The sequence below is a fragment of the Camponotus vicinus genome, unplaced genomic scaffold (genome assembly GCF_025532165.1).
Source record: "Camponotus vicinus isolate PSW18456_S1 unplaced genomic scaffold, iyCamVici1.0 SCAF_4, whole genome shotgun sequence".
NCBI lineage: Eukaryota > Metazoa > Arthropoda > Insecta > Hymenoptera > Formicidae > Camponotus > Camponotus vicinus.
This window is the reverse complement of record NW_028141976.1, coordinates 22,877,387-22,904,724: the sequence shown is the minus strand read 5'-3', so window position 1 is coordinate 22,904,724 and position 27,338 is coordinate 22,877,387. Positions and strand designations below refer to the sequence as shown.

The window sequence follows — 27,338 nt, the reverse complement described above, 5'->3', positions numbered from 1 at the left end:
AAAACCGAATGTTCCGCTAAATAGTTTTCTTTTTTATAAGTAATCTCGAAATCTCGTTTGTGAAATGCATACAGCATTTCGAATCATTGATTTGTCACCGCGAGAAATTAGAACGCGATAGTATTTTTTGTTTTCTCCCGAAATTTTCCTCAATCGTTTTTTTTCATTTCTATGATTAATTAAAACAGATAGATTTAAAATATAGACGTCATAAAATAATTCCAGTTATATGTTTTAAAAGCTCTTTAAGCAAAAGAGATAAAACGAATTATCGTGTCAATTAAAAAGAAGTGTTCGCTCTTTACCGTTTGCCAAACAAAGGATCCCCGAGCGCCCTTTTCCACGTTTACGCATGTCGCATTTGCCGTTATACTTAATTAACAGCATCATAACTCTGTCGGGTTTCCCCTTCCGCTCCTTTCTCCTCACCTTCTCCGCATTTGACATTGTCGCTAATATTAATTAAATGTACAATATACAGGAATATACGATTTCGCCATAGGACAGATTTAATTGCGTGCTTTGTTTCTTCTACTGATTGCATATCTCTTGTTTCTTTTTCCATTTGCTGCATGCAACGATTACCGGCGCTACTTGCTTGTTATTCACGAATAATCGGAGAATCATAGTCGGATTTATTTTTTCCTTTTAATAGAGAGATTCGTTTCACTGACTGAATCAATGCAGACTATCCTTTGAATACACTAATAGATTAAAGTGCATCCGAGCTTCTCGCCTTACGCTTATTAATTAGACTTTAATATATTACATACATATTTTGTGTGTAACTTATTAAAGTCTAATTAATAAGCGTATTAAACTATTTGTCATTTCATGCATTTCTACTTAAAAAGAAATAAAAATAATATTATTTTTATTATACTGTATTAACTTTATATAATTTAATGACATCACATCTTTTACTGCTATTTTGGTAATTAACGAATTTAATGTGCTTATTTAATCTTGATATTTAATTTTGATATTCAGTTTTATGTTCTTAACTGAATTCAACGACATTCACAATCTATTAACAAGACAACGAAATGCAAATTGAGAAATCTCTAAGAGAGATATTTATAAAATATAAGCGAGATTAGAGCAAGTTTAATCTTAAGATACATTTGCGTGATACTTTGAGATAAAGTGACTTACTCCACATTTCGAGCATTTAATGTAATTATACGAAGAAATAATAAATTAAATTGTAGAAATCGGAGAAAAAGTTTCTAACTTTTAGAATACATTGCGATATAATACGTCTAAACTCAAAATAAGGCTCTTAGTTAAAGGTTAAATGTTATATCTTCTTATGATCTATCGATTACCTCTTCCGTAATGTACACGATTTATTACAATATTTATATCGAATACAATAATAGCAACAGTAGCAACATAAAAGCAGTAGCAACATAAAAATATCTTCAACAACGCTAAAGACGACACGACGTAGTAGGAAACCTTTCGCGATTAAAGAAGAACAGCTTTTCGTTCGAAAGTTCAAGGTATATAAAAACCACTGCGTTCTTTTGTATCACGCTGTTCTTTCTTTTCACTCCAGGCAGAGGGATATTTTTTTTAACGAGGGAAAAACTTCTTGTCTGTGGAGCAATATAGGGAGGATCACATGCGTCTGATATCAATGGAACGAAGCGGTAACCTCGTGGCGGTACGAGAGACTCGTTAAAGCGGTCCAAGAAATCAGGAAGAAATTGGAATTCCTGCGGAAACACTCGGGCTTTCTCACATTCTGCCCTACGAATCTTGGTATGACTATCCGAACCTCCGTGCACGTTCACCTGCTGAAATTGAACGCGGATTATCGGTGATTCGAAAAGATCGCGGCCATGTACTCTTCAAGTGAGAACGCGACGATTTTATAAGAAGAGTCCGATCAGCTGATCAGATGAATGAAATATTATTCGATGGATATAGAAGAGAGAGATTAAATTATTACATTTTATAAAATCCACATATGATAAATTTATATTTATAAAACATTATTCGCCGAATGTTTAAATCTTAACTTGAAATTTTTTCTCGCAAAGTCCTATTTCATGATTGTATCAATTAGTAAGTTTTGCAATTGATCAAAATACAAATGAATAAGTAAAGAATAAAAAAAGAATACAGCTAAAAAACTTAATTTATAAAAAAGTTTAATTATAATTCCGCTAACAATAAGTATATATAAAAAGAAAATGAGTTATTAGAGAAGCATATTTTTTTATACGCAGATGTTTTTAGATACTGACATTATAAAGAATCAAGGAACGAGGGATAAGCACGAAAAGAGCGTAGGTGGCATTCACGACGTCAGCAATAGCGTTAGGGATTGAAAAAGTTCTTTTTGAAATGAAATATATTGTTGTGATATGGATCAAACTAGGAAAGCAGGTGGAAAAAATGTGTCATGATCCTTTTTTATTAATAGCGTATAACACATGTGCTACGCGCGCGTGCTATTTATATTTCAGCTGTTTTATTATTTTAATTATATCAGAATTATATAATAATTTAACATTTAATTTTATTATAATAATATATTAAATGTCAAATTATTTAATAATATAAATTTAATAATATTAATAATAATATTAAATATTAAAAGATATATTACAATTATTTTTTATAAATATAATTTTTTAATCATTTTTATATTTAATTAAATATGTAAAAAGTTTCCATAATAATAATTTTTATTATACTTTTTATTAACTACAAAATTCTTTTATACGTAACATCTGTAATATTATACGTAGACGTATATTTTATGTAACATACGCAAGAATTTGAAAAAGCTAATCAGTAATTTCAGGCAGATGCTGTCATGATATATGAAAAAGAGTTATAAGGGTCTGGGCAAACGTTAAAATAACGTAGGTGTGACTATTTACATAGTAAAATGTCGTTTTATGTCCAACGTTTCCAAAGCTACGATCGATCAGATCTTTTTATACATTCATCTCTTTTAAAATAAAATGATTTATCTGAGAGAGATGTCTTTTTTTCTACCATATTATACTGTAGCACTATGCTGTCTTTTCCTGATATGTTTCATCGCCTATATTATTGATTTACACATTCAAATATAAATCAAATAGATTTATGTAATCGCGCTTATCATATTTATATATTTCTCACTCTTAGCTCCTATAAAGATGAGGTCATTCGTCGTTTCGCTGACATTGAGAATCGCCTTTTCTGATAAATCTAATATCCAAATATTTCAAAAAGCAGAACTGGCGTAAATCTTTTCTTTCTCCATGCAATTTTTGCTTTTTTATCCTTCGCTTTCATCTTTTTGCTCGTCTATGTCACATTTACTTGTATTACTCTGATCATCGCCATCAACAGTAATAGTCCTCTTCCTTTCACTTCGGCTGACGTTGGAATTCCTTTCCCCTATTCTCTGCACTAGCTTCTTTATCTCGTCGCACTGGTTCCTTGATATTTTTCCACCTTATTTCAAAGATGGTTTTGAGAGAAATCAAGAGTAATGCTTTACACTTATCTGTTTCTATCAGACATTTTTTCCATCTTCGCGAAAACCGAAAATACATAGCTCGTGAAACGACTTGCAAAACAGATTTCTGTCACAGCAGGAATTTATGATAAAAATTTATTAAAAAATGTTTGTGTTAAAGGGATAAATTCCATAGGATCAAAAATCATTTTTAATCGAAATGATTGCTTCGAATTACGGTATTTGGGATACCGTACCGAAACTGAATTCTGTTTTTTCGTGAACAAAACCATTATCATAATACGAAACACAATAAATGAATATGAACAATGGATATAAAATGTAAATCGACTTATCGTTGCAGAGAATGAGAGATCTTTAAATTTTTATGGCTCACTCAAGAATCTAATATCAATAGACAACTAGATCAATAGATGCCTAGAAATTCAAAATTGAAATATTTCTAACCATTGTGCAAACGTTTTCTCATTGATTTTTGTTATTTAACTTTTGCTCCACTTTTAAAGAGCTCTTTGAATCTCTTATAAAATTCATTTATCTCTTATTAAGACAAAAAAGGATAAATTGATTAATGGTATTTATGTACGCAAGAATACTATGACACTTTTTCTTCTTTTGGTACATGTCTGTAAAAAAATAACGTGTAAAAGTTTCTTCTCGGAAATAATTTTACTGTTAATATTTTACTAACAATATTATTGAGGAGTTTCGCAAAATGCCTCTGAGAGAGAGAGAGAGAGTGTGTGTGTGTATGTATAAAGGTAGAAATAAATTTATTCCGATTCGGGAATACCTTTCAAGAGTTTAAAATAATCGACTTGTTCTATATTTCGATTTTGTTCGTGAGATAAAACTTGTTTCTTAAAAGAAAAAAAGAAAGGGAGAGTAATAAATAACTTGCGACACATTTTTTCCTAGCTATTTTATATGTCTTGAATTCATGCTTGATTTTATTTTCTTATTCTTACGTAAACGGCGTATCTGATAATTTTTAGAAGTAATCCAAAGCTACAAAATTTATTAAAATTTCACAGTTCTGTCTTTCAATTTCCCTTCTTATTCAAGGAAAAAAAATCATTTGCCTATCTTAATTAATAGATTGTATTCGTTAATAAATGTACGTATAAAGAATATTACAAGTTCTTGCTGCAAACTCATTCCACTTTGAACTGTTGTTCACAGCATATTTTATATCTTTCCTTGTTCATTTGAGATTTTTTCATGTAATCCTTTTTAATGTATTTTTCCATCTCTTTTCAGAAAAGAAATTATTTAAAATCAAATTTGCAATTTAAATTTTTTAGCAGTTTAATAAGTTAAAATAATTCATCCGATTTTTGATTCATTTATTTGAGAAATCAAAATATTAAATAAAAGCAACGCTGAGGATTAAAAACAATGGAATATATAATATTCACAAAAGTTTCAGCTTACTAAAATATTAAAATTACTAAAGTTTGCTTTATTAAAATCACGCAACTTCGTTCTCGGGACGTGAGAATTAGGAACATAATAATAATTAATGTATTTTATTATAAAATCCAATTTATTTCAAACAAAAATAAACTTTAGTCTTCAAATTTAGATTTGAAATGAATAAAAGTTGAATAATCATATTTCATTTATTATTATATTAGTCGACAAAATCCCCGTAGTCAATTTCATAATGCGATATATTTGCACATATGTGTGTGTGTCTACCGCATTTCCATAATTTATAAACTGATAACTGTTAAATCAGTGGCTACAATTGTTACTGACAATTTTAACAATTTACTCGTGGTTATAGCAGTAATGTTATATTTACTCGGATTACGCTGACATTATTGCGTATTCAAATGTATACTGTGTGCATTGTAATTTAGATACATCTAACATCTGATATCATTATGCGTAAGCTGTAAATACATACACACACATAATAGTTCAATATTTTGATTATCTTAAAATGATTTAGTCACGCTTATCTGCAATATAATGGCAATTGCGTCGTTAAATATAACAGTAATAATAGCTGATTCAGAGAAACAGCACGAACGATAGAGGTGGTATGATTGCTTATCTGCTGCCTGTTTCTCACTTGAAATCTTCGACTTGATTTTCTCAGAAATGACGTATCTTGATCTTGATGATTTACTATTTCTAAATGAAATAATAAATATAAAGTAGAAAAGATCTTAGAATTAATATCAGAATAATATTTCAATGTTCATTCGTATCTTTTACTTTTAATTTATCTGTCTCTTTATCGTTCTAATCGTAAATGATATAAAACCATCTGCGTCTCTATATAAATAATAATTTTTTTGTACCTTGCCGTCCAACCTTTCATTTCAGAAGAGAACGTTCATATCTCCCAAGATACACGTATACATATATTTATTTACGAGATCATTTTTCGGAAGAATATGCTACGTGCGAAGAATAAAAATGTCGAAATTATTATGAAACGATCGATATGTCCCTGCTCATAATATTAATCCATTTATCATTCTTGTGTCAGATCTTCGATGTTCACAAAAGCATGAATAATCGCTATACCATATGATGAGAACGATGTTGATCGTTCAAAAAAGTAGCTATCATTCTTTTTATATTCTAATAAAGCAAGATTACTCAGCATTAATTTTAATATTGTCATCATTTTGAGGTTGTCTGCCGAGAGTGAACATGAAAATATTGATTCACATTGACGCATCTTAACCTGGTTTCGAGTGGTTGACTAATGTTATCAACGCGAGAAAAGAGATATACAATAATGAAGAATAACAACTTTGTTTCCTTCATCTTGATCGCGCGTAAACTACAGATATACATAATTTTGTATATGCAAAAAATTCAAAATAAAGAGATAATTTAATTAACACAGAATGATACTTAAAATTTTGATATTGATATAAAAAATACAGCAAAATACTGTAGAAAATATTTCTCATAAAAAAGTCTAATAGAAATAGAACACATTTATTAGATACTTTGTTTTCGTTTCTTTTAATAAACTATTTTTCAAAACTACATAGTCATGAGCTTGTCCAATAAAGTAAAAAAAAAATAAGTATGTATATAAAAATATGATTACAAAAATACGGATCGGGAGATAGGTCAGCAGACATTAACGGCGAGAAAAAGATTTTCCACTTTTACCGACAAAGGTAATCTTTTTACACAAAAGTGCCCCCGGCATCTGAGACTCGGGAACACCGATAAAGATAAACGAGCTTTCGTGCTTAAGGATTAACCGAGTGGTCGCGTGTCCCGTAACGATCGATGAAGCGACGAATCGACGAAGAACCGGCTCGCTAAGTGTTCGGTTGCTAAGTAAGTAGTAACGAACGTACATGGACGGACAACGTGACGGCGGTGAATGCCCCTCACGTTGTTACTCGAGATTTGCAAGCAAACCACATATGGTTGCTTGTCCACAGAGTAACAAATGAGAGATCATTAGTTTGTGTTAACATTATTATAAACTTTGCAAGATATCTTACAAGTATCTAACCAGCTTGATGCGCTTGAATATATTTGCAATGCTATAAATTTAACAGTAGAATCTATAGCTATTTATCTTATATATTATTGTGCATGTAATTTGATTTAAAGTAAATAAGTTTAAGGGACCTAAATAATATGCATATATAATTATATGTATACGTATTATTTATCTTCCATTTTAAATCTCTCTCTCTTAATTCTTATATAATTATTTCCTCTTCTCTTCTAAATTAATCTTAAAATTTTATTAAAAAATAGAATCAGAATATGCAAGTTCTTCTGAGAGTTTATACTTACTACAAAGGAATTGGTAACGGTCGCTGGGGAAGGTCCCGGATGGGCATAGACCAGGTCGGCCGAGCTTGTAGAGCTGCTGGGGCGCGGTGCGATCGACAGGTCCGTAATTACACACGAGTACCTCGACCCGATTCCCAAACCCGCCGGTTGCCGCGGTCTTGTTCAAGTCGAGCGTGTAAATCGCGCGGCCGCAACCAACGTAAATGAACGTCGCCGATGCGAGGGGAATATAAGAGGAGAGTTGCCACGCGCTAGAGTAGTTCACTAGTCTGAAAGGTACGATTATCTGGACTAAATGAAGGCGGATAGTCGGCAGCCTTTAGATCTCCCTCCATTGATGCAACTTGAATTCAAATTAGGATGGGGAAAGCTTTTCATAATTTGAAATATTCACGCAACTTTCGAAAAATAAAGTGTGTCTTATAGATTTATCTTGAAAGTTGTAAATGAAAATTATTAATCAAATTTTGCGAAAGAAATAGTTCTTATTTTTGTCGAATATGTATAATAATTCCAAGAGACTTTGTGTGCTTACGGAGAGTATTATAAAAGTTTTGTATCTAAATTATACATCTTTCCTTTTTTCTCCTCATTTTGAAATAATTAATGTTTTCTGGATTTTCCTATCTATCTATCTATTTATCTATTTATATATATACAATTTTTTTATCTTTACAGATTTATTCAAATAAATTAAATAAATTTAAATAAATCATGACGTTATATATTATAGATATACATAAAAAAGAGAGAGAGAGATAACGTAATATGTCTCTTCTTGTACAGTTCTTTCAAATGACTTTACAGGGTTAAAGCTCGAAGCTGATATTGTATCATATTTTTATGTATCCTATAGGAAATTGAAACTTTTTTTCCTATCAGATCGGAATAAAAAAAAGACAGCAGCAACTCATAGCTGCTGGGAGATCCATGTATACCGGACTATCGACGAGTAATTTGAGTCGATACAATAGCACTCTCGATTTCCAATTTACCGAGAGAATACGCGATTTTGATTGTTCCCAGCGACAGAAGAAGAACACCACCCGCTGTTCCTCTATTTCCACTCCCTGTTCCATAGAATCGATCTTCGGTCATTTTCTCTGACGGTCAAGTCGTTTCATTTCTCTCCTTTCCTCTAACCTTCTCCCTAGTGGCTTTAGAAAGATAAAGACGAGCTGTCGCTCGAGGTATCAAAAGAAGCCAATAGCATATATCAAAATATGGAAATAACTTAGATATTTTTATAGAAAATTATAAAAATATTAAATTTAGACTTTATTACATTTATGTATAATCTATTGATATTTTTTCTTCTAAATGTAAAAAAGAAAGTGTAAAAGGAAGTGAAAAGAAATATCCTTAATATTATAGGATAGCTAAGTCCAATGTATTTATTTAACGAAATTTATATGTATTCCATTATTATAAGTAAAAATTTTATAAATCCCTCTACATTTAAGATTTGTATATGTTGAAGGAAAATAAAGATGTATATGTATATATATATTAAAAATTTTCTTTCATTATTTATTTTTTGATTTATTATACTCTTGTTTTCAAATTTTAATTTTAGCTCTGGGAGAGAGGAGGGAGGGAAAGAGTATCGCTCGGGGCACAGATACATCTAAAACCAGCACTGAGTCTCATGAGACTACCGCGATCGCGGGCAATAGCAGAAACGAGGGTGGATACGTGGGATGAAATAGAGGATCGCGAAAAGGCGAGAGGGAGGCGAAGGGAAGCGAAGAATAGAGCCGCAAACCTTCCCCCGAAATTTGGCGGACCGAGTTAGCTGTGTCTACACACCGAATCGAACATCGGCCATTCACAAAGGAGTGCTAGAGTCTCTCGGCACAAAGGAGTCGTTCCGATCAACTCGGCTTGGGCTATTGTACCTTCCTTTCGACGGCATCGCGATTCGTGCACGCGTTACCATCGACCTACATACGCGGGCCTGAAGGAAACTGCGCGTATATGCCGATTCTGCCGCGCGATTTGCATATATAAGGTGTTCCATACCTAGCCAGCCATCTTTCGCTTTCTTATAATGTGACCTTCGACCGATTTGGAGTTAAATTTTTTCTTAGACCGTCAAAAGAAGCAGTACAGTTAAGTAATATGAAAAAAGGACTTTGCGCGCTTTTGCTTCAGGAATTAAAAGTGCAAAGAGATAATGAAACTCTTCCTCTTTAATTTTAAGTAAAAACTTATTTTATCATAGATTCTTAATTCAAGAATTGGTCAAGAAGATATTTATAGTTAAGAATCGAGAACTTACGACAAATGATAAATGATCTTCTCTCGACGTTTTCGCCAAAGAGAAATTGGTCAAAAGATCCATCTAGGTGAAAGATGGCTAGGTACGGGACATCCTGTATATCCTGTATGTACACTGTGCGCACACTTTCGAGTTTTACCCGATTTCCGCGTTGTCGAAGTCCTCCACCTCGTCGTACCACGACATAATATGAAAGTGAATTCTTTCTCTACTCGTACCATATCCCACGCTGTCCATGTTGAGTACGTTCACATTCTGCCATACTCCAAATCGTTCTGCAACGAGCGACTCGTTTCAATAAGACATCCGTATGCACTCCGCGACATCGGTAGAGTAATCATTCTAAGAACGGTTATAACAAGGTTCGCTCATCGTTTTCTCTGTCTAATAAAACTCTTGGCTTTTTTTCCATAATTTTACAAATATCAAAATTGCTGTAATTTGATTTCAAAAAAAGTTTCGACATTTTAGATTCAAGAAAATATCGTGTCCTTAATATTTCTTATTACGAAAAATAGAGTCATTTTTGCACCAAAAGCGTCAAAATCTGCGAGCTCCGAATAAACTCTGGTCAAAATCCGCTCCATTAGAAAATTAGAGGATTCTCAGTTTTATGTACATAATGCAACGCATACATGCGCATGTTTCAATGGCCGCATCGATAGAACAATTTCGCGTCTGCACGGGTTATTGGATATTGAAAAATAACGGCGCGACGAGAGAGTGAGAGGGAGGGAGCGATGAAAAATGAGATATATCCGTTGGAGTTACTTGCCAATGTCTCGGCACTGATCCCTCTCGAAGAGCTTGCACTGCAACGCCCATCTACGCGCTATAACGGCGAGCTCGTCGTCCCACATCTGTCGAAACAAATGACGCTTCAGATGCCGTCTCCGCCATCCCCGGGATAAATGATTAAATATTGCGCGTGTTCCGTCGATTTTTCTACCAATTCCATCATGGTCCTCGCGGCAGGCTGCGGCCCAGGGTTTCCGCGGCTCTCCTTCCCGCTCGCTATAGCGACCCGATAAAAATTATGACTGTCGAGCACGGTTTCGATATCCTCCCCGTCGAGATCGCTATACTCCATATCGATGCAATCCTCACTCTTGCAATCGGACTGCGCAGAAATGAGTAGCGATTGTAAAATGATAATTCTTTCGTTACGAGAGAGAGTTTAATTTCAATTTCGTCTGATGATGTGAGAAATCTCAGTTTGAATTTGTATCAATGACTTTACTTCTTTTTCTTATTATTTCTTTTTTGTTATTTATTATTTTTTACCCCTATGACTGCGAATTTATTTATGTAATCGATGTTTAAATTTACTTTTTAATTGCACTGAGAATCCAAAAAAAAAGGATCGAATTTTACTTAAATGTTTCACATGATCTTAGTTATATTAATTTTATAATTACAATAAAATAGAGTTTTATCTACTCCGCTTGGCTCTTGTCATCTTCTACCTCGATTTTTCGATTATAATATTTTAAAGGATGTATGTGATTATGATATCTTACAGGATGTATTATTTTAATAAAACGATTAGAGTTAAATATCTGGATGTCGAATATAATATCGGCATGTTTTGTCACGACTTTGAATATTGATTTATGAATAGAATATTCAATATTGGATATTGAATATTAACTTGCTATTTTAATCGATCGAATGTAGTTTACATGTATGCAATATTACCCAAGCAGTTTCTATAAATATTTACAGGGAACATGCACATGGTGTGATTGGGACAAACACGGCAATAATTTTTGTCCTCGCGGTCGCGCGTCGATAATATCTTTCCTTTCACCTCGTCGTCGCCATCGCCGTAACGCGCGAGGAAGAATAACAGACAGAGGGTGCGAACTGTCATCCCCGGATCGAACTTCATCATCGTCAACGCCATCGCCGCCGCCGCGAAATTGGCCGCGCGCGTCAGCTGCAATTGCGCTTCAGCTGCGCGCCAGGCTTAATCGCGAGTCCTTCTTCTTTTTTTTTCTCGCGCCAGTTGCCCAACTTCAAACCGCGCGAATCAATTTAGCGACTTCGACAGTTCAGAGATGCCTGAATTGGTAGGGAAATTTATCGCGCAACGGAACGGAAATTCATATCGCCTCCACGCGAATCGAGTCGGCCGATTTTGCGCTTGATCGATGCGCGAACCGGAAACGAGACGTATATACCTAAGCAACGCATCGCGCAAACTATTTCAATTCCGCATTTATTACGGGACCGAGAATTCGCGGCTGCGTGTAAAGAAAACGAAATCGCTGCCCCCTGATAAATTGTTTCGTGGGCGGAATGCCCGGCACTCGGCACAGGTCGATATTTTTATTTGCTTGCGTGGCACATTGCTTTATATCCGAATTTATTTATCCTCTCTTCTCCTTCTTTCCGCATTGCGAAATATTGCGGTGGTTGTATTTCGTGTCGTTTAATTCGCGTATCTGATCGATTTAAGCTCGAATGGTATTTTTGAAATCTTCGCCATCTGATAATCATGTGTGTGTATTTTAATTAATATTAATAAAATATTCAATAATATATGTATATGTAATATTGTACGTATAATATAATACATATATACAATTCATAGAAATTAATATTGAACAATTGAGAGAAATAAAGCGTATATATAAACTGGATGTAAAATCTGTATCAAACTGAAAGTAATAGTGAAAAGCAAAAATTTAAAAAAAAAATATATAAAAAAAATATATAAAATATAATAAACGATTCCCCTCTCTCTAACTATATAAGGTACAATTCTGGGTGGAACAATTTTGTAGTGTTTATTCCCCCCCTAAGTGCGATTCATAAAGCTTTCGATAGTAATTCTGGCATAGCGGGTCGAAATTTGTTTGTTCGATCGTTCCCCCGCGGGAGATGTTATAACGTGTAAACGTGCTTGTTCGGCAACTTCGTTGCTTTTGCCGTGTCGTGTGCGGCGCGTGTTTTCATTTCGCGAGAGCCGAAGCCGCCTCTCATATCATTACTGTTTCAATACGCATGGGAGATAAGAACTTCGCAAGTTCCGTCGCGGCGAGACGGCCCAACATTTCGCCATCTCTTCTCTTGCCGTATCGCTATATCGCGACAATAGGTAGAGATTGTCGACGAAATTAATGTATGGTAGCCATAGCGAACTATACTTGCGAGAGTGAATCGGATTTTCAATCAAACGCTCTTCTCTCGAGCGATATTTTAGTCAATTGAACATTGTATGTCTATCCGTAGTTTTCCTAAAAATTCTTCTTTTCTCAGCAATTAAATATATATAAATAAATAAAAAATATTTCTATAATAATCTGTTTCACACATGTTGTATGCAACACAAAAAGAGCAAATTTTGGGAGCGTAGACTACATGACGCGTTTAACGACATTGTAAATTTACTTAACGTTTTAACGTAAAACGGTATGCATATGCGACAACTCGATTTTACAAGGGTTGATTGTTTTGTCAGTAACGCAATTTACATTTCCGAGTAATGGCATGTCAAACATTTTGATTAAAACGAAAAGCAGCATATGGGCAATGAAACACGCGAAAGAAATTAAAATTAATCTGAAGAATTTCAAATTAATAATGCGCACTTGAAAATAGTTTATTTCATATATAATATGTTTCATGTACACAAATAGTATCCGTATGCACAAGTATATACACGGTGATTTCAACAGATTTCAAGATATTTTTGCCTTTAGCGAATGCGTTTAATCTTCGATTTCAAGATATTTTTGCCTTTGGCAATGCGTTTAATCTTCGACGATTGTAATATCTAAAATTGTTAATTATGCACAAGAATCGGATAAGTAAGAAACCAGTTAATAATTACTATCAGCGAGAATATGACTATTGTCGCACAATATTGCAGCTTATAACTTGCCGAATGTTTTAATTGCATAATTGGCGAATCTTGTAAGAGATCTAAAATCTGGAATCTCCTTCAAAGTTGGAAATATCTTCTAAAGCACAAGAAAAGATACATTGCCTGCGCTACACAGAATTGTCTGTATCTTTGAGAAATTCCTTAGCGGCTCATTTAATAGATATGCATACATGGATATGAAAATCTCTCATCGTGCAATCCCTATAGAAATTACGTAACGGTAAGTTAACATTGCTTGGTCCCTGGCATGTGTGTGTGTGTGTGTGTGTGTTTGCTTTAATAATTATCATACGGAAGCCTGTCACTTAATGGCATGTCGGCCACAATAAGAGACGCGATGCGCGAGCAAGATTAAGTAAATTATATTAGCAGTACTTAACATATAATATTGCCGTATATGCAAATCGATCGTATGTAATACAAACTGTTTATTTCGCTTGTAAAAGGTCTTTTCTTCTTAAGCTTTTTTTTTATATTAAGCATCATGCGGTATCGGCGAAAAAACTAATTTATGTAACATTAAACGTGCGTTTCAAAATTTCCTTTGAAAAAATAGTGATCCAATCTCTTATGTACGTGAGAAGTTATTGCTGATTAATTTTTTAATTTTAACTCTAATGCATTCTTATAATTATTTATAAAGTGTTATTTGCATATCTTCGATTAATGATTGTTTATATATCAGAGCGTAACTTCTGGGTTAAATCAAAATCACACATATTAGTTTTAAGCTTTAGAACTGAACTTACGCAATTTTTGAAATAAGTTCGAGTCTGAGGCTTCCTTACGCACGATCATCCATGTGCACGATCCGACGCCGTTGGCATCGGCGTCGTAATCAGTGCAGCGCAAAATATCATAATGTCATATTAAGGACTATCCGGTGCGTTATCCCGCCAAGCCAATATTGTGTTCATGTCGGTAATGCCACGCGTGCTCCATGGCTCGAGCGGATCCGAGGACGACGTCGGTGGTGAGGCCGCCTTATTCTGCTCAATCGATTCCCTTCTCCTCGGCTCCTCTATTTCCTTAGGTGATACTCTATGCATGCATTAAAAAGAGATGCCGACTAATTTGAGATACAATCAACTGCTGATATCAAGTCCTATAAGGTATTTTACTGCAGATATTTTTTAAGCTATATATTTCTTTAATCTACATTTTTTTAGCAAAAAACATTAAATAACACCAATTAACACCAATCGTACCTTCTTTCATTTTTTCTCTTTCAAATTTTGAATATTATATATGTATATTTTTGTAATTATATGTGTATTAATTAATTCAATGGATTTGTAATAAACTTTAAATGAAAAACCTATTTATATATATAATTTATTTACTTTAATTGAGTAGCGTAATATATTTTTTTGCTGAAACTATAAATGCAAGGAAATCTTTGTTAAGGTGAAATCTGCAATATGTACACGATAGTTTTATCCTGTATAACGCCAATGCGATGAGATGATTATTAGACAGAATTTAATTAAAGTTTTATTAAAATCATATCAGTTAACGTGCTGATCGTTATTTATTTAAAAGATATAGATTTTTCTCTCTTTCTCTCTCTTTTACTATCGACTTTTGTGGTGTTAAACCACATTATCGATATAAATATCGATTCAATAAATGTCGACTTTCAGCTTTAATTATATAAAATCTATCTAATTAATAAAGAGGCTATAAATTTGTTCACTGCTTATTGAAAATAAATAAAATCATTTATAAGTTCTCAAATATTTTTAAAATCGTATCTTTTATTTTTATTTATTTTTAATTAGATAAAAAAGTATTTCCCATTTTAGCTTTGAAAAATTAAAATGTACAATAGAATATACGAGGCTTTTTCATGTCTTTTTCTGATCCTCATTTAAATTTTTCTCGCAAATATAAAAATATTCTATTCGTGTCTAATTTCATTGTAATTTATACATATTACTTATCATGAAAGTATTAGAAAATATCATGATTTATTATCGATCATGAGTAAAAGATTGTTACCTGTTCTTGGCTGTTTTCGGTCGACGCTTTTGAATTTTATCGGGTGGCTTGAGTGGAATGCTACCATTCTGCTGGATTTCCGATTTAATTGTTTCCATGGGAGTTTTTTGACCTTCAGTTTCGACATGATTTATCGATCTTTCTTCCGGATCGTTGAATAATGGTCGATACCGTTGATTTCGTTCAATTGATATAGTGGACGAAGAACTGTCGCCATCATCATCACGGTGTGGCCGTTTCGATGTAGTTATGAACCTGTTATTCGCAGATTTTATCCTTCGAAGACGAGCTTCAGTGCCTAATAAATTATCTCCTGTAAACAATGGACATAATTTCTTTTGGTTAATACAAGATTTACAGATGTAAGTTCATTGATGTTTTTCACATTCTTGGACCGAAAATTTAAAACTTGTTACTATAAAGAGGTTTCCACATAGAAATACAAAGCTATTAAGAATTATGTGCTACTGTAATAGAAATATTGAAACTATATTAAAATTTTAGTAAAAAACGTTAAACTTTATTATGCATTTATCAAAAGGAGATTTGATTTACAATTAAAATTTATTTCAAAATGTATTTATCTATATTTCTCTATTTATTCTCTTACTCTTAATTTTGTATAAATACATTTTTGTTATCATGTTCTCTTTTATATTTATTTTGTATTATATAATTTTATATTTAATAATTTAAATTTTATATTTACATAAAAGAAAATTGAAACTGTATTTTTAATTTTTCATTAATATGATTTTATTGCAATATTATTTATTAAATATATATTTAATTAAAAATAAATTCTCGTTTTCTTTATAAATGTAAAGTAAAATTCTTTATAACAAATATTAACAAATATTTTTTCATAAAGTGAAAGAGGGGAGTGGTCACAAACATTTCAAAATATATTTAGCACGCGAATATTTCGGTTAAATAAAGTTCTTTGATATCTGATTCTTAGCAAATTATTTTTTTCTCTATCCTAGCGTTCTAGTATTATATAGTATTTGCATTACTTAACTCAAAACGCAAAGACGAACGCCAGAAATTATAGCATAAGCATGCATGAGTAAGAATTTCAGGTTAAATGAAACTCTTTTGAAACTTAATTCATGGTAATATATTCTTCCTTTTATCGTGAGAGATCTTAAAGAGTGCCACGATATCAACATTTTTTTTATATAAAACGTTGGAGTAATGATTAGAAATCTTCAATCGTGTAAATTTACGCATGAATAAGAATTTCGAATTAAACGCACCTTTTTCAGATTTTCATTGTTGCTAAATTATATTTTTTTCTATCTTAAAAGATCTTAAATTGACAGTACTTGCCTCTTTTGATATAAAACATAAAGACGACTATCAGAATTTTCAATCATGCGAATAGTTTTGGAAATTTTATAATTGATGTATATTTTTTACTATCTTTTAGAAAGATTATTTGTCATTTTAATTAAAATATTAACGTCTAATCATTTTGCTCACGTTTTTTTGTATATTTGTACATGACAATCATCAGAAGACTTTCGATTTTTTCTTAATTTTTCTTATTTTACACAAGGTATATATATAATATTTACTAATATTTTAATTGTATTATAAATATAATAAAAATATATATATATATATATATATATATATATATATATATATATATATTTAAAGTATATTTTAAAATAAAATTTAAAATATTTTATATATATTATATTTCATAATAGTATCAAATAGATTATTATTTCGAGATAAACAAATACTTAATTTCACGAGGAAAAAATAATGAATTAAATAAATTATATGCTTACCTCGCGATTGCTCCACTGTGGCCCGATGTTTCCCTGCGTTTTACTTTCTTTTCTAGCTGCTCTTTTACTGTTTCTTCATGGCACTCACTCGCGAGAACACTTTTAATTACGATCATGCTCGTAGAACACAGATCGCGCGACACATTGTACTGCACTTCCGACACATTAATTGCACGAGACACGTATTTTATTTATTATATTGCGACAAGAGAACAACGCGTATAAAAACTACGATCTGTGCTCGACATTCAAAATTTGCGTAGCCAGATTAACCCGCTGCTCGCAACATTTTATTGTTAACAAATATATGCTCTCGTTTTAAAACGACTAAAACAATCTTGTATTAAAATAGAAATGCACAATATACGAGTTTATGAATTAAAGATAAATGTTCGTAGAATGCAAAACGAAAATATTCTCGCTTTATTGACTGCTCGTACGATAAATTTCGATAAAATAAATCACGTACGCATTTTAACCAATAATCGATGTACGTACATATAAAAAACGTCAAAAAAAGCTTTATCTGATTGATAAATTTTAAATTAGTTAAAAACACTATGTATTTTTAGTATCGCGCATGTGTATAATTAAACGTCACCGGATACGGAGTCAGAGTACATTTTGTTCTTAGAATGTTTCGTTAATAATTGATAAATTTTGATAACGGTAACTTTATTCCTCACGTATGATATTACACGAGTTGAATTAATAGCTAATTAAGACGGGAATCGTTAGAAAACAGAGGAATAATGCGATGAAATACGAAGTGACTTGTACCGCTGCCTACTCACCCGAGGTTTCGCTGCCCGAATGTAAACAAAGCCGCGGAATGTAAACAATAGTGCATTATACACCGAGAAACGAAGGCCAAATACCGCATAGTAAACAATATTTGTTGTAATAGCGAAATATTTAACACATTACACTACACATTACACTAGATATATGTGAAATATATCGTCTTTAAATTTCAAATTAATTATTAATAAACTATTGATACATTATTTTTAATTACTTTGTTCACTCGATCTTGCGATTTGTGTATTATTGAATAATTTTATACAATTTTTATACAATTCAAAAGTAATTATCAAAATGCCTCTAAATCAGCGAAAAATGCGAGATACATTCGAATTTAAATATATTTTGGGAAATAATTATATTATTATCAATAAATTCCGCATTTAAATCTTAATTTATAATTTTCGTTCCTTATTACTTCGATATTTATTTCAAGTTAATAAATCGCGAGGAAGATATGCTTTGAAAGAGATAAATAACTGTATGCTTACGGGTATGCTTACGAATCGTCAATCGCGAGAGTTAATTAATTGCGAAGGGATGTTAATCTCTAATTGTTATCTAAATATCGTACTTGACATCATCCGATACTTTATCGTATTATGAAGAATAAATGATGATACACATAGCATCTCTTGTCATGTAATTAATCTCATGAATACAAATATTAAATTATAATTAAATAATATAATTAAATTAAACATACATTATTAATTATAATTATTAATAATACATCATAAATTGCTTATTCTACTTGCAATATATTTATTTAAAGTAGGTATTGAAGTAAGAGAGGATAGAATTGTTTGATTTGTGAAATTTTGATATGCTAATTATTTCTTTAAATGTTTGAATGTTGAAAAGATATAAATATGTAAAAAATTTTATAATAATTACTTCTTTAAATATATTTTCGAATGTATCTTGCTAAATAGAGGAAAAATACGACGAATTTTAAAATATATGGATGAAATACGGAGTGACTCGTATCGCTGTTTACTTGCTCGACTCTCGTTGTCCGAATGATAGAAAAACTATGAAATGTAAATAATAGCGGGTTATACACCGTGAAAAATGAAAGCTAAATATTGTATACATATTGTGACATTAGCCCGTGTATTTTGTTATACTCGCGGAACAAATTAACTCAACTCACATATTATCATATGATATCAAGATAATATTATCGTGTCATTAAAAAAATTTATTATTTATATATATATATTAATAAATCGGTCATTAATAAAATATCCTAACAACAAGTATATAATATGTCGATTCCGAATCAAATGACATTTGATTTATAAACGATGCAGTAATAAAGTAAATAAATGTATAATTTATGTGTGTGTGTATATGTATCAATCGTATAGCAAAACTTTAGCATTTGTACATTAATGTTAAAACGCAAGTACTTACTTTATTCGATTAAAATCTATCGTGCGAGAGGAATAGAAGAATAAAAACATTTTTAAATATTGCGCGTTCTACAGATATTTTTCATACAGAATGTTATATGCAAATTTTGGCTTCATATAGAAATACATATATATATATATATATATATATATATTTCCTTACACTTACATTTTAATACAGAAATATAATTTTCTTAAAACAAGAGCGTATATTACTTATTCAATAAAATTGTTGCAATTATGTCAAGTTGGCCGTGCAATTTTCAAATGCCAAGCTTCGTGAATCGTAATTTTGTGGAAACATAATTTCTACGTTGTTTCTTCGTCGTGATAATAATAAATAAAATACACGACACATGCGATTAATGTCAGGAATATAAAGTGCCGCGCAATCGTCGTCTTGTGCTGATTAGTGCGGGCGCGATCGTAATTAATAGTGTTTTCGCGAGTGAGTGTAAGTGCCATGAAGGAGTAACAGAGGATAAGCAAGAGAGGAGAAGCTTTAAGGAAGATCAGGCAACAGCGAAACAACCATAAGGTAAGCAATTTATAACTTACTTAACTTATTATTTGTTACTCATAAAATTAATTACTCGTTTATCTCAAATATATCAGCAATAATGATAAATTTGATCAGGTATATCAGATATATAAAATATAATTGTAAATAAATCATCGCAAAAAAATCAAGTTTTTTCAAGCGATTATCAGCATATAAATATACAGAATAATATGAAGGAAACAATTAACATACTAATATTTCCAACACATTAAATAACTTTCCTAAAGAAATGATAAAAATATACAAGCATATAAAATTATTTAAAATTCACATTCGTGTATGTATAATATAGTGATTAAAAATTCCTGAAAGAAAAAGAGAAAGAGAGAAATTTTCCTGTAATTCGTATTAAAAAGAGCAAATATATACATGACACATACAGAGCAAATGTATACATAACACTCTTTAAGATTTCCTAGATAAAAAAGAAATAATTTACCAAGCCTCAGAGTTTTAAAAAGTTCCATTTAGATGAAATATTCACGTACGCTTAAATGAATTCCTAAAAATTCAGACTTTTTACATTTCAAATAAAAATATTAAAGGATTTTATCTTAATTTATAAAAATCGAGAATATATTTATCTAAAATTAATTAAATATGTGTAAATAATAATTACTATTATCGAGTAGATTGAGTAAATCAGAAATTGAAAATTCAGTTTTATTTTTCTTTATGCTCAAACAGAATTATAATGAGTATATGTAATATATAATAAGTATATGTTATATAAGATTATATTAACGTAAGAACAAATATCTTTATGCGAAATCTAAAGTAAGAAGATAACAAGATAACAAGATAAAGATACATAAATATAATTTAATAATAAGATTAAGATTAATCTCAATTAAGATATTATTTCTCTATGAATATAAAACCAAATTTTATTCAATACTTAATTTTTATTGTAATTTTATCGTTTTTTATGTACAGATAAGAATGCCTTTCTACCTGAATTTGTATACTTTATTTTAATAATCATATATAATATTATTATTTTAGGCAAAGAATTTTTGTCCCCATCATAATTCATACAGCCATTTCTATAGACTTACTTCATAATAGTGAATTTTAAATTTTTACTCCAAGCATATTTCAAACTTCAACTATGTAAAACTTATAATTAAAAATTATCATGAAATTTATAAAACAATTATTATAAAATTATCATATTAATAATTATAGACAAAATAGCATTTCCAAAAATATATAAATTATTTAAAATGTAAATGATCTAAAGTACAATTATAAATATCTAAAAAACTGAAAACTTGGGAGAATTATATAAGCCGTTTTTGAATTTTAATAATAAAAATTAATTTCTTACTTACCACCGAGATCGTTATCACTAGATTCCATAAAGTATTGCTTCTTAACGATGAATTTCTCAGTGATCGGCGGAGGAATCATAGCAAAATGTGCGAGAATTTCTGGATCAATTGCAGTTTTCACCGAAGCTTCGCTGGTAGCTAGAGCAGACTTCGCTATTTGTAGTAGGATTTCGTAATTTGTCGTAGTCTCGGAAGCGATGGCTAGTTCCAAAAATGGATCTTCGAGCTCCATAGTTGCTTCGAGCGCTTTTGTTTCTATATATTTAATATTTATTATTTAATTACGTACACAAAATCATAAAATTTGCGAATTTTAAATATACTTATAATTTATTCTTATTATCAGAATATTTGCAGAAGTAAAATCAACAAAAATTTTTGTCCATACTTACGGTTCGTATTTTTTAAATTCATCGCTTCCACATCCTTCACGGGACCAATGGAATTGTCGATTAAATCCGTCAGACCTAACAATTTAGTTGGTTCCCCAATAGGCTGTTTATGTGGTTGGACACTCGTCACCGTTTCTGGATTATTCTGGGTCGTTTTCATCTGGTTGGGAATGGCTTTCGATTGTGTCGTTTTTGTTTGTTTCGCATCGATATTGGTGGGTATGCCTTCTGTCGCCGTGGATAAGTCAAAGTCATGTGCAAAGGCCATTACGTCCAAAGCTGCGGTTAGTGCATCACCAAAACCTGCAGTAACTGCCGACACTTGCGGTTGGCCAGCATTGGGACTATAATACACGTGAAATTATTGCGCAGCCACAATGTTCCATGAACGGATTGATATATCATGAAAATTGGTTGTCACGTATTTATTCAAGACTTATTATAAAAAAATCACTATAATACTTATGTATACATTATACTATAATATTTATTATAATATTAATTTTAATAAATATATATTAACCATTAATCATCTAATCCGAATATAATAACCATTATAGTTTTTGAAAACATAATCCAATTTTATTGACGTATAATTAATTAAATAAACATTAGATGTTCGAAATTGCAATTTAATTTGCCAGCTAAGATGTTTTCATAGAGTATACAGTGATCGATGTTTCGAGGAACTGATTCTTTGTTATTGAATAGATCTATTCATCTTGCATCCTGCTACGTAAGAATTATGTAACGCATCGTGCGCATCGAGCTTCATAAATATGTAATAGAATCGAGATACGGTCACGTTCGCGCCGCGTTATTACGTAGAAGCACAGAGCCAATCCATGAAGGACTCCGATGTTTCTAAACGCTGGCGACGTTAGCTATGTCCGGATTGCACATGACATGCTCGACGGAATTACGAGGTGATAAAAAGTATCGTCTGAACACCGTTTCTCTGACATAGTGACTCATCCAACGCAAGGGCAATCATAAATCTATACACTGCAGGTTGCGAACGGTCGAGACACAACATCAGTCAGTAATTAAAATAGATTTTCATTCTTGTAGTGGATTTACAATAATTAAATAATTAATAAATAATTAATAAATAATTATTATATAAGAAAAGTAAAAAACATACTATAATAAAAGAAAATCAAAGGGTCGAGAAAAAAATATATTATTTTAAATTTTTATCTGATAATAATATAACATAAACAAATATATATAATCTGTATAATTATAATAATAAAAATGTACATTATAGTTAATAATTTTAGCAAAATTGAGATATATAAGAAACGAAATAATAAAACATGAATATTTTCAAAAAAAATAAAAAGATAATATTATGAAATATGGATAACTCTCTAAAGAGAAATAAGATATGATGAGATGCAATGAAAGTATCATTACCTGACTCGTACAGGAGTAGAGAAGGACTCACGGCCCCACATTATATGTCGAAGCTCCTCCCCAGTCATCCCTCGTTTTCTCAGTTCGTTTATCGTAACTTTTCCGACTCGCTGCAAAAGTGCGATGTATAAAGCGAAGAGATAAAATTAAAACGATCTGTCATGTTGTTTTTATAGATAGAAATGGACTTTGAAAAGTAATTTTAACAATCATTACACATGAACGATGATTAATTAATACTTCACATACAACATTAGCGATATTCAAATAATGACAGTTTTCATTTGGTGAATTATTAAATCTATTAATTTTTAACCCATCTTGGGGTAAATATTTCGCGCAGTTATTCTATTGTGACAAAATTTATTACATCGTAGCAAAATTCGATGCGTGCATTTTACGAGAGTCGATACCAGAACCTATATCAGTTGAATGGGATGCCGATAAATAAATTCTGACGCTTGATGCACGGGTGTAAAATAAATCTTGTATACGCATCGCTGGCGTGCATATGTACGAAAAAAAGAAGAATAAATATAAGTAAATAAATCACCTTCCAATTAGCTACGGCGCCTTTACGCTGCTTCGCTTTGGTTTTCGATTTGCTTTTAATAACGAGCACGCCTCTTTGCTCCGAAGCAGGATTGTTCGGATCGTCGCCGGGTCCTAGCTTGATACTGTATTCTTGCAGATAATTGTGAGCGTCTTTTTGCGATACGGCACGTTCCAGAGACACCACGATTTTTGCCCACTTGATGTAAAAAAAATGATATGTATTTAATTGAACAGACGAATGCAAGATTTATTTATGTGATCTATGTGTATATTCATATTTATATTTATATTCATATCATAGTTATGCGGCTCAAGATTATTATTAAGCACGAAGTAGCTAGCAATAAAATTCGCGAATATTTCACAATTTTTATTCCACATTATTATTTTCATAAATTGATCCGATACAGCATGAATTTCCTTCGAATTTAATATTTAATATCGATAATGCTTTTAATGGTATTATATTCAGAAATTTGCATCGTATTGGAAAATTGTTTCGAAATTATCTAACATTTAAGAAAGTAATCCGGAACATGAATATCTTCATAGATATTAAATTTTAAAAAATTGTGAATTATTTTAAATCAAACCTGCTTAACGAATTCCTTTTCGCTTTGCTCGATAACGTGTGCGTACGTATTACCCATCATAGCAATCAACATGTTGAGTAGCAGAATGGGCACAAGCACCATAAAAATCGCGAAGACGGTTTTGCTCAAGTTGGGATAGATCGTGTTATTCAATTCCGCATACTGCAATACACACGGATATAAGTATAATAGGATAAATACAACGCAACAATAAATCGTCGCGCGTGAATATCGCGAGACAATTATAAGTATATATGCTAATAAATAAGCGGCCACATAATGTTCAATGTTGCGTGCCCACCGCGACATAGAATTTTCAAACGGAAACTCGTATTCTCCGTACTTCGTGCCCCCTCTCCCCCCTTTACTCTTGTATCATCCTCTTTTTAATTCAGTGCAACGAGTTAATCGTTATACGAACTACAAAACCGAGCAATGATTTTTACTGGACAGGTGGTATTTTACACGTCCGTTGTCCATTTGTGCGAGTGCGCGCGACCAGCGTGCTAAATCTTTAATTTCGTCAGGAAACCATATTGTAGTGTATTTTGTGCGACGTGGAATTGTCCGTGATTGAAATTCAAGATTCATGGCGGCATAGCCTGACACGCCATTGACTGGAAAAATATTTGGAATGATATAAACGTGCGCACGTGACATTTAATCTGACGTAGAACAATTAAATTAATGTTACGTAATGCTCCGTGCAATTTATTTGAATCATAAGAACAAGAACGATGAGTAATAGACGATGAATAAATTTATTGACAATACGAGAAGTAGACAACAAATATCTTATTTTTGCAAATATTGACACATTAGGCAAATATTATATCGTATACAAGAGCGCAGGGAAAAAGAAGGGAAACGAACGAGAGGGTGTACACATGTGCGTGCATGCGTGCAAGATAAGGGTTCGCGGTAAAAAGTGATATGTCAATAAAGCAGTAATCTATGGCAAAGCTTGCATAGCTTACAATATTATTACGTTACGTTATAATCGCCGAGGGTTATCTGAAACAATGCCATCCAGGTCGAAACATAAGAATGATAAAGAGATGATTTCACGCCTGGAAATCCCTTGTAGAGAAAATAAAACGACTGCGAAAATCCGAAGAGCATGATTGTGTAGATTATACCGAAAGTCAACATATCACCAGTTATCATGCTGTATACCATCGTGACGAATGGACCAGTCAATCGAATTGCTCTAGAAAAAAAGAAAGAATAAGAGAAATCACACATGATATATACATTAAATAAAAATATAAATCTTTCAAAAATTATAAAAATAAATAATCCATGCAAAAGCTCTTTTTAAAAAGAAATTAATGTTCAAAAAAATAATCAAGATAAAAAAATTAAGTTTTATTTTGTTTTATATATATATATATATATATATATATATATATATATATATATTCAAATTTACCTTGCATTTAATTATGTAGTTTAATTATGTAGTTCATATATTAGATACCAACAAAATTATCATTATTGCGTGTGTGAATGAGGTGTTGCATTTCATTCAGCAGTATTCACACATCAAAATCCGGAGTAAATCAATCTATTAACGTCATCAATATTGATTTCATTCGCATGACACAAATACGCGTAATATTATGCAAAATCCATCATAAAACATTTGTCCATACGATGCATATGTGTATACGGAACGCATTATGATTACATCTCTCTAATCCGCTAAAATAATGTGCTTTTTAGTTTGTCCGCGTCAATCGTCAAAGCTAAATTGAAATATCGTCATACCGTACAAATTGATACATATCTCCTTTGCGGTACACGCGTAATTAATTCCGTTTAATTCCGATAAATGTAGTGTTATTCAAGGTTATCGTCAAACTCGATTTCTTCGTAATTTTATACGTCAATAATAATAATTTATCATCTCCGAGTTTGTATCATTGCATATTTCTTATGAAATGTTCTTGTGAATATGTTTCTGTAAAATTTATTATTTACATTTACCAGTATTAAATTACACTTATAGAAATGGCTTTTGATAACGAAATGTTCGGTTAACAAGTTAAAAAGTGCATGGCTTTGAACACTTGATATCGGAGTTCAGTGTATCGCATGTTATCGCGTTTCCAGTAGCCACGATAACACGAATAGGTCAGGCACGCGAAAAGTGCCTGTGCAGCTATTCGGCGTGCATATGTAAACCACTCTTCTTACACGCAGCTCAAATTTATAACTTAGTAAAATAATTAAATGTTAATAACTCAACCTAGCAGAGGAAGTTAAATATATTATTGATTAAAATAATCGATAACTTTGGTTAAATATTCTTCTTATCTCTATAAAATTTTAAATAAATCATATAGAATAGGAAAAAAATTATGATCACTAATTTATGATTTTTAATTATCAAAAACTGTAAAAATATCTTTATATTATAACGCTCGAATAATTAAAATTATTCTCATATTTTAAATGCGCATAAATGAATTTCGATAATGACTTATAATAAAAATGACATGACTAAATTTAAAAAAGGAAGGAAATTCATTATAATAATATGTAGAGCGTTTAAAATGTTTAAAAGTCATTTTTTTTATCAATATCACTATGCTCAGTACGAAGAAATTTCATTTTAAGTTAGCGTATTACTGATTGCGTTAACTTTATAATACTCTAGCATAAGTAAGTTACGACACTTTTGTTATCGCAAAGTTGGAATCGCGACTACTAATATAAAGCAGACTTCGAATAAAATATTAACGTATTATATCTCGTCGACATTGAAGCAATTTATATGGAGAAATCTATTTTTTAACACATAATCAATATCGTCTAATATCAACAGAATTTTCATATTATATTCATAATTATTAATTATTGATAATTATACATATTTATTTAAAAAATATAATTTTTTCATAAATACTTTAATTGCGGCTAAAAGGAATAATGTTTTTTGCCAATTATTACATTGAATCCTCTTTTCTTCATCTGTCAATTTTTTTACATTTTAAAGACTGCGTA

The 27,338-nt window shown here is 31.4% G+C and overlaps 2 protein-coding genes across 5 annotated transcripts in view; both read right to left on the bottom strand.

Moving 5' to 3' along the window:
- Positions 1–5,103: 5,103 nt before the first annotated feature.
- LOC145971093 (venom allergen 3) lies at positions 5,104–12,134 on the bottom strand. Of its 3 annotated transcripts, XR_014438756.1 has the most exons (7): positions 11,281–12,131; positions 10,507–10,677; positions 10,333–10,417; positions 9,697–9,832; positions 7,277–7,545; positions 5,800–7,214; positions 5,553–5,629 (listed from the first exon to the last, which is right to left on the bottom strand). XR_014438756.1 is itself a non-coding variant. In XM_083098402.1 (6 exons), the coding sequence occupies exons 1-6, from the start codon at positions 11,461–11,463 to the stop codon at positions 5,451–5,453; spliced, it is 936 nt and encodes a 311-aa protein (XP_082954528.1). In that variant the 5' UTR covers positions 11,464–12,134; the 3' UTR covers positions 5,104–5,450. The 3 variants fall into 3 exon arrangements, 2 of the variants coding, with proteins under 2 accessions (XP_082954528.1, XP_082954527.1); XM_083098402.1 differs by lacking the exon at positions 5,800–7,214 and having other exon boundaries at positions 5,104–5,629; positions 11,368–12,134; XM_083098401.1 differs by lacking the exon at positions 5,800–7,214 and having other exon boundaries at positions 5,104–5,629; positions 11,281–12,099.
- Positions 12,135–13,139: 1,005 nt separating this feature from the next.
- Positions 13,140–27,338, bottom strand: part of Iav (transient receptor potential cation channel subfamily V iav) — a 30,923-nt gene continuing 16,724 nt past the window's right edge. Inside the window, exons 6-14 of one of the 2 annotated variants that reach the window (XR_014438755.1) lie at positions 25,323–25,539; positions 24,330–24,491; positions 23,735–23,932; positions 23,182–23,291; positions 21,763–22,106; positions 21,371–21,625; positions 15,451–15,763; positions 14,199–14,490; positions 13,140–13,650 (exon numbers count right to left, since the gene is read on the bottom strand). Coding sequence is in view for 1 of the 2 variants with exons in the window: in XM_083098399.1 (XP_082954525.1) it covers positions 14,319–14,490; positions 15,451–15,763; positions 21,371–21,625; positions 21,763–22,106; positions 23,182–23,291; positions 23,735–23,932; positions 24,330–24,491; positions 25,323–25,539 (1,771 nt within the window). In the remaining variant the exon portion in view is untranslated. Of the gene's footprint in view, positions 14,491–15,450; positions 15,764–21,370; positions 21,626–21,762; positions 22,107–23,181; positions 23,292–23,734; positions 23,933–24,329; positions 24,492–25,322; positions 25,540–27,338 lie in introns of both variants that reach the window. The other variant, XM_083098399.1, reaches the window with a different exon arrangement.

Bases quoted from the DNA above. Each gene is read 5' to 3' on its own strand.
- LOC145971093 (XM_083098401.1), bottom strand. From the start codon at position 11,463: ATGGCGTTGACGATGATGAAGTTCGATCCGGGGATGACAGTTCGCACC. The intron at 9,833-10,332 runs GCAAGTAACTCC...CGCTCGTTGCAG, and splicing joins GGATCAGTGCCGAGACATTG to AACGATTTGGAGTATGGCAG. The intron at 5,630-7,276 runs GTAAGTATAAAC...TATTTCATTTAG, and splicing joins CCGTTACCAATTCCTTTGTA to AAATAGTAAATCATCAAGAT.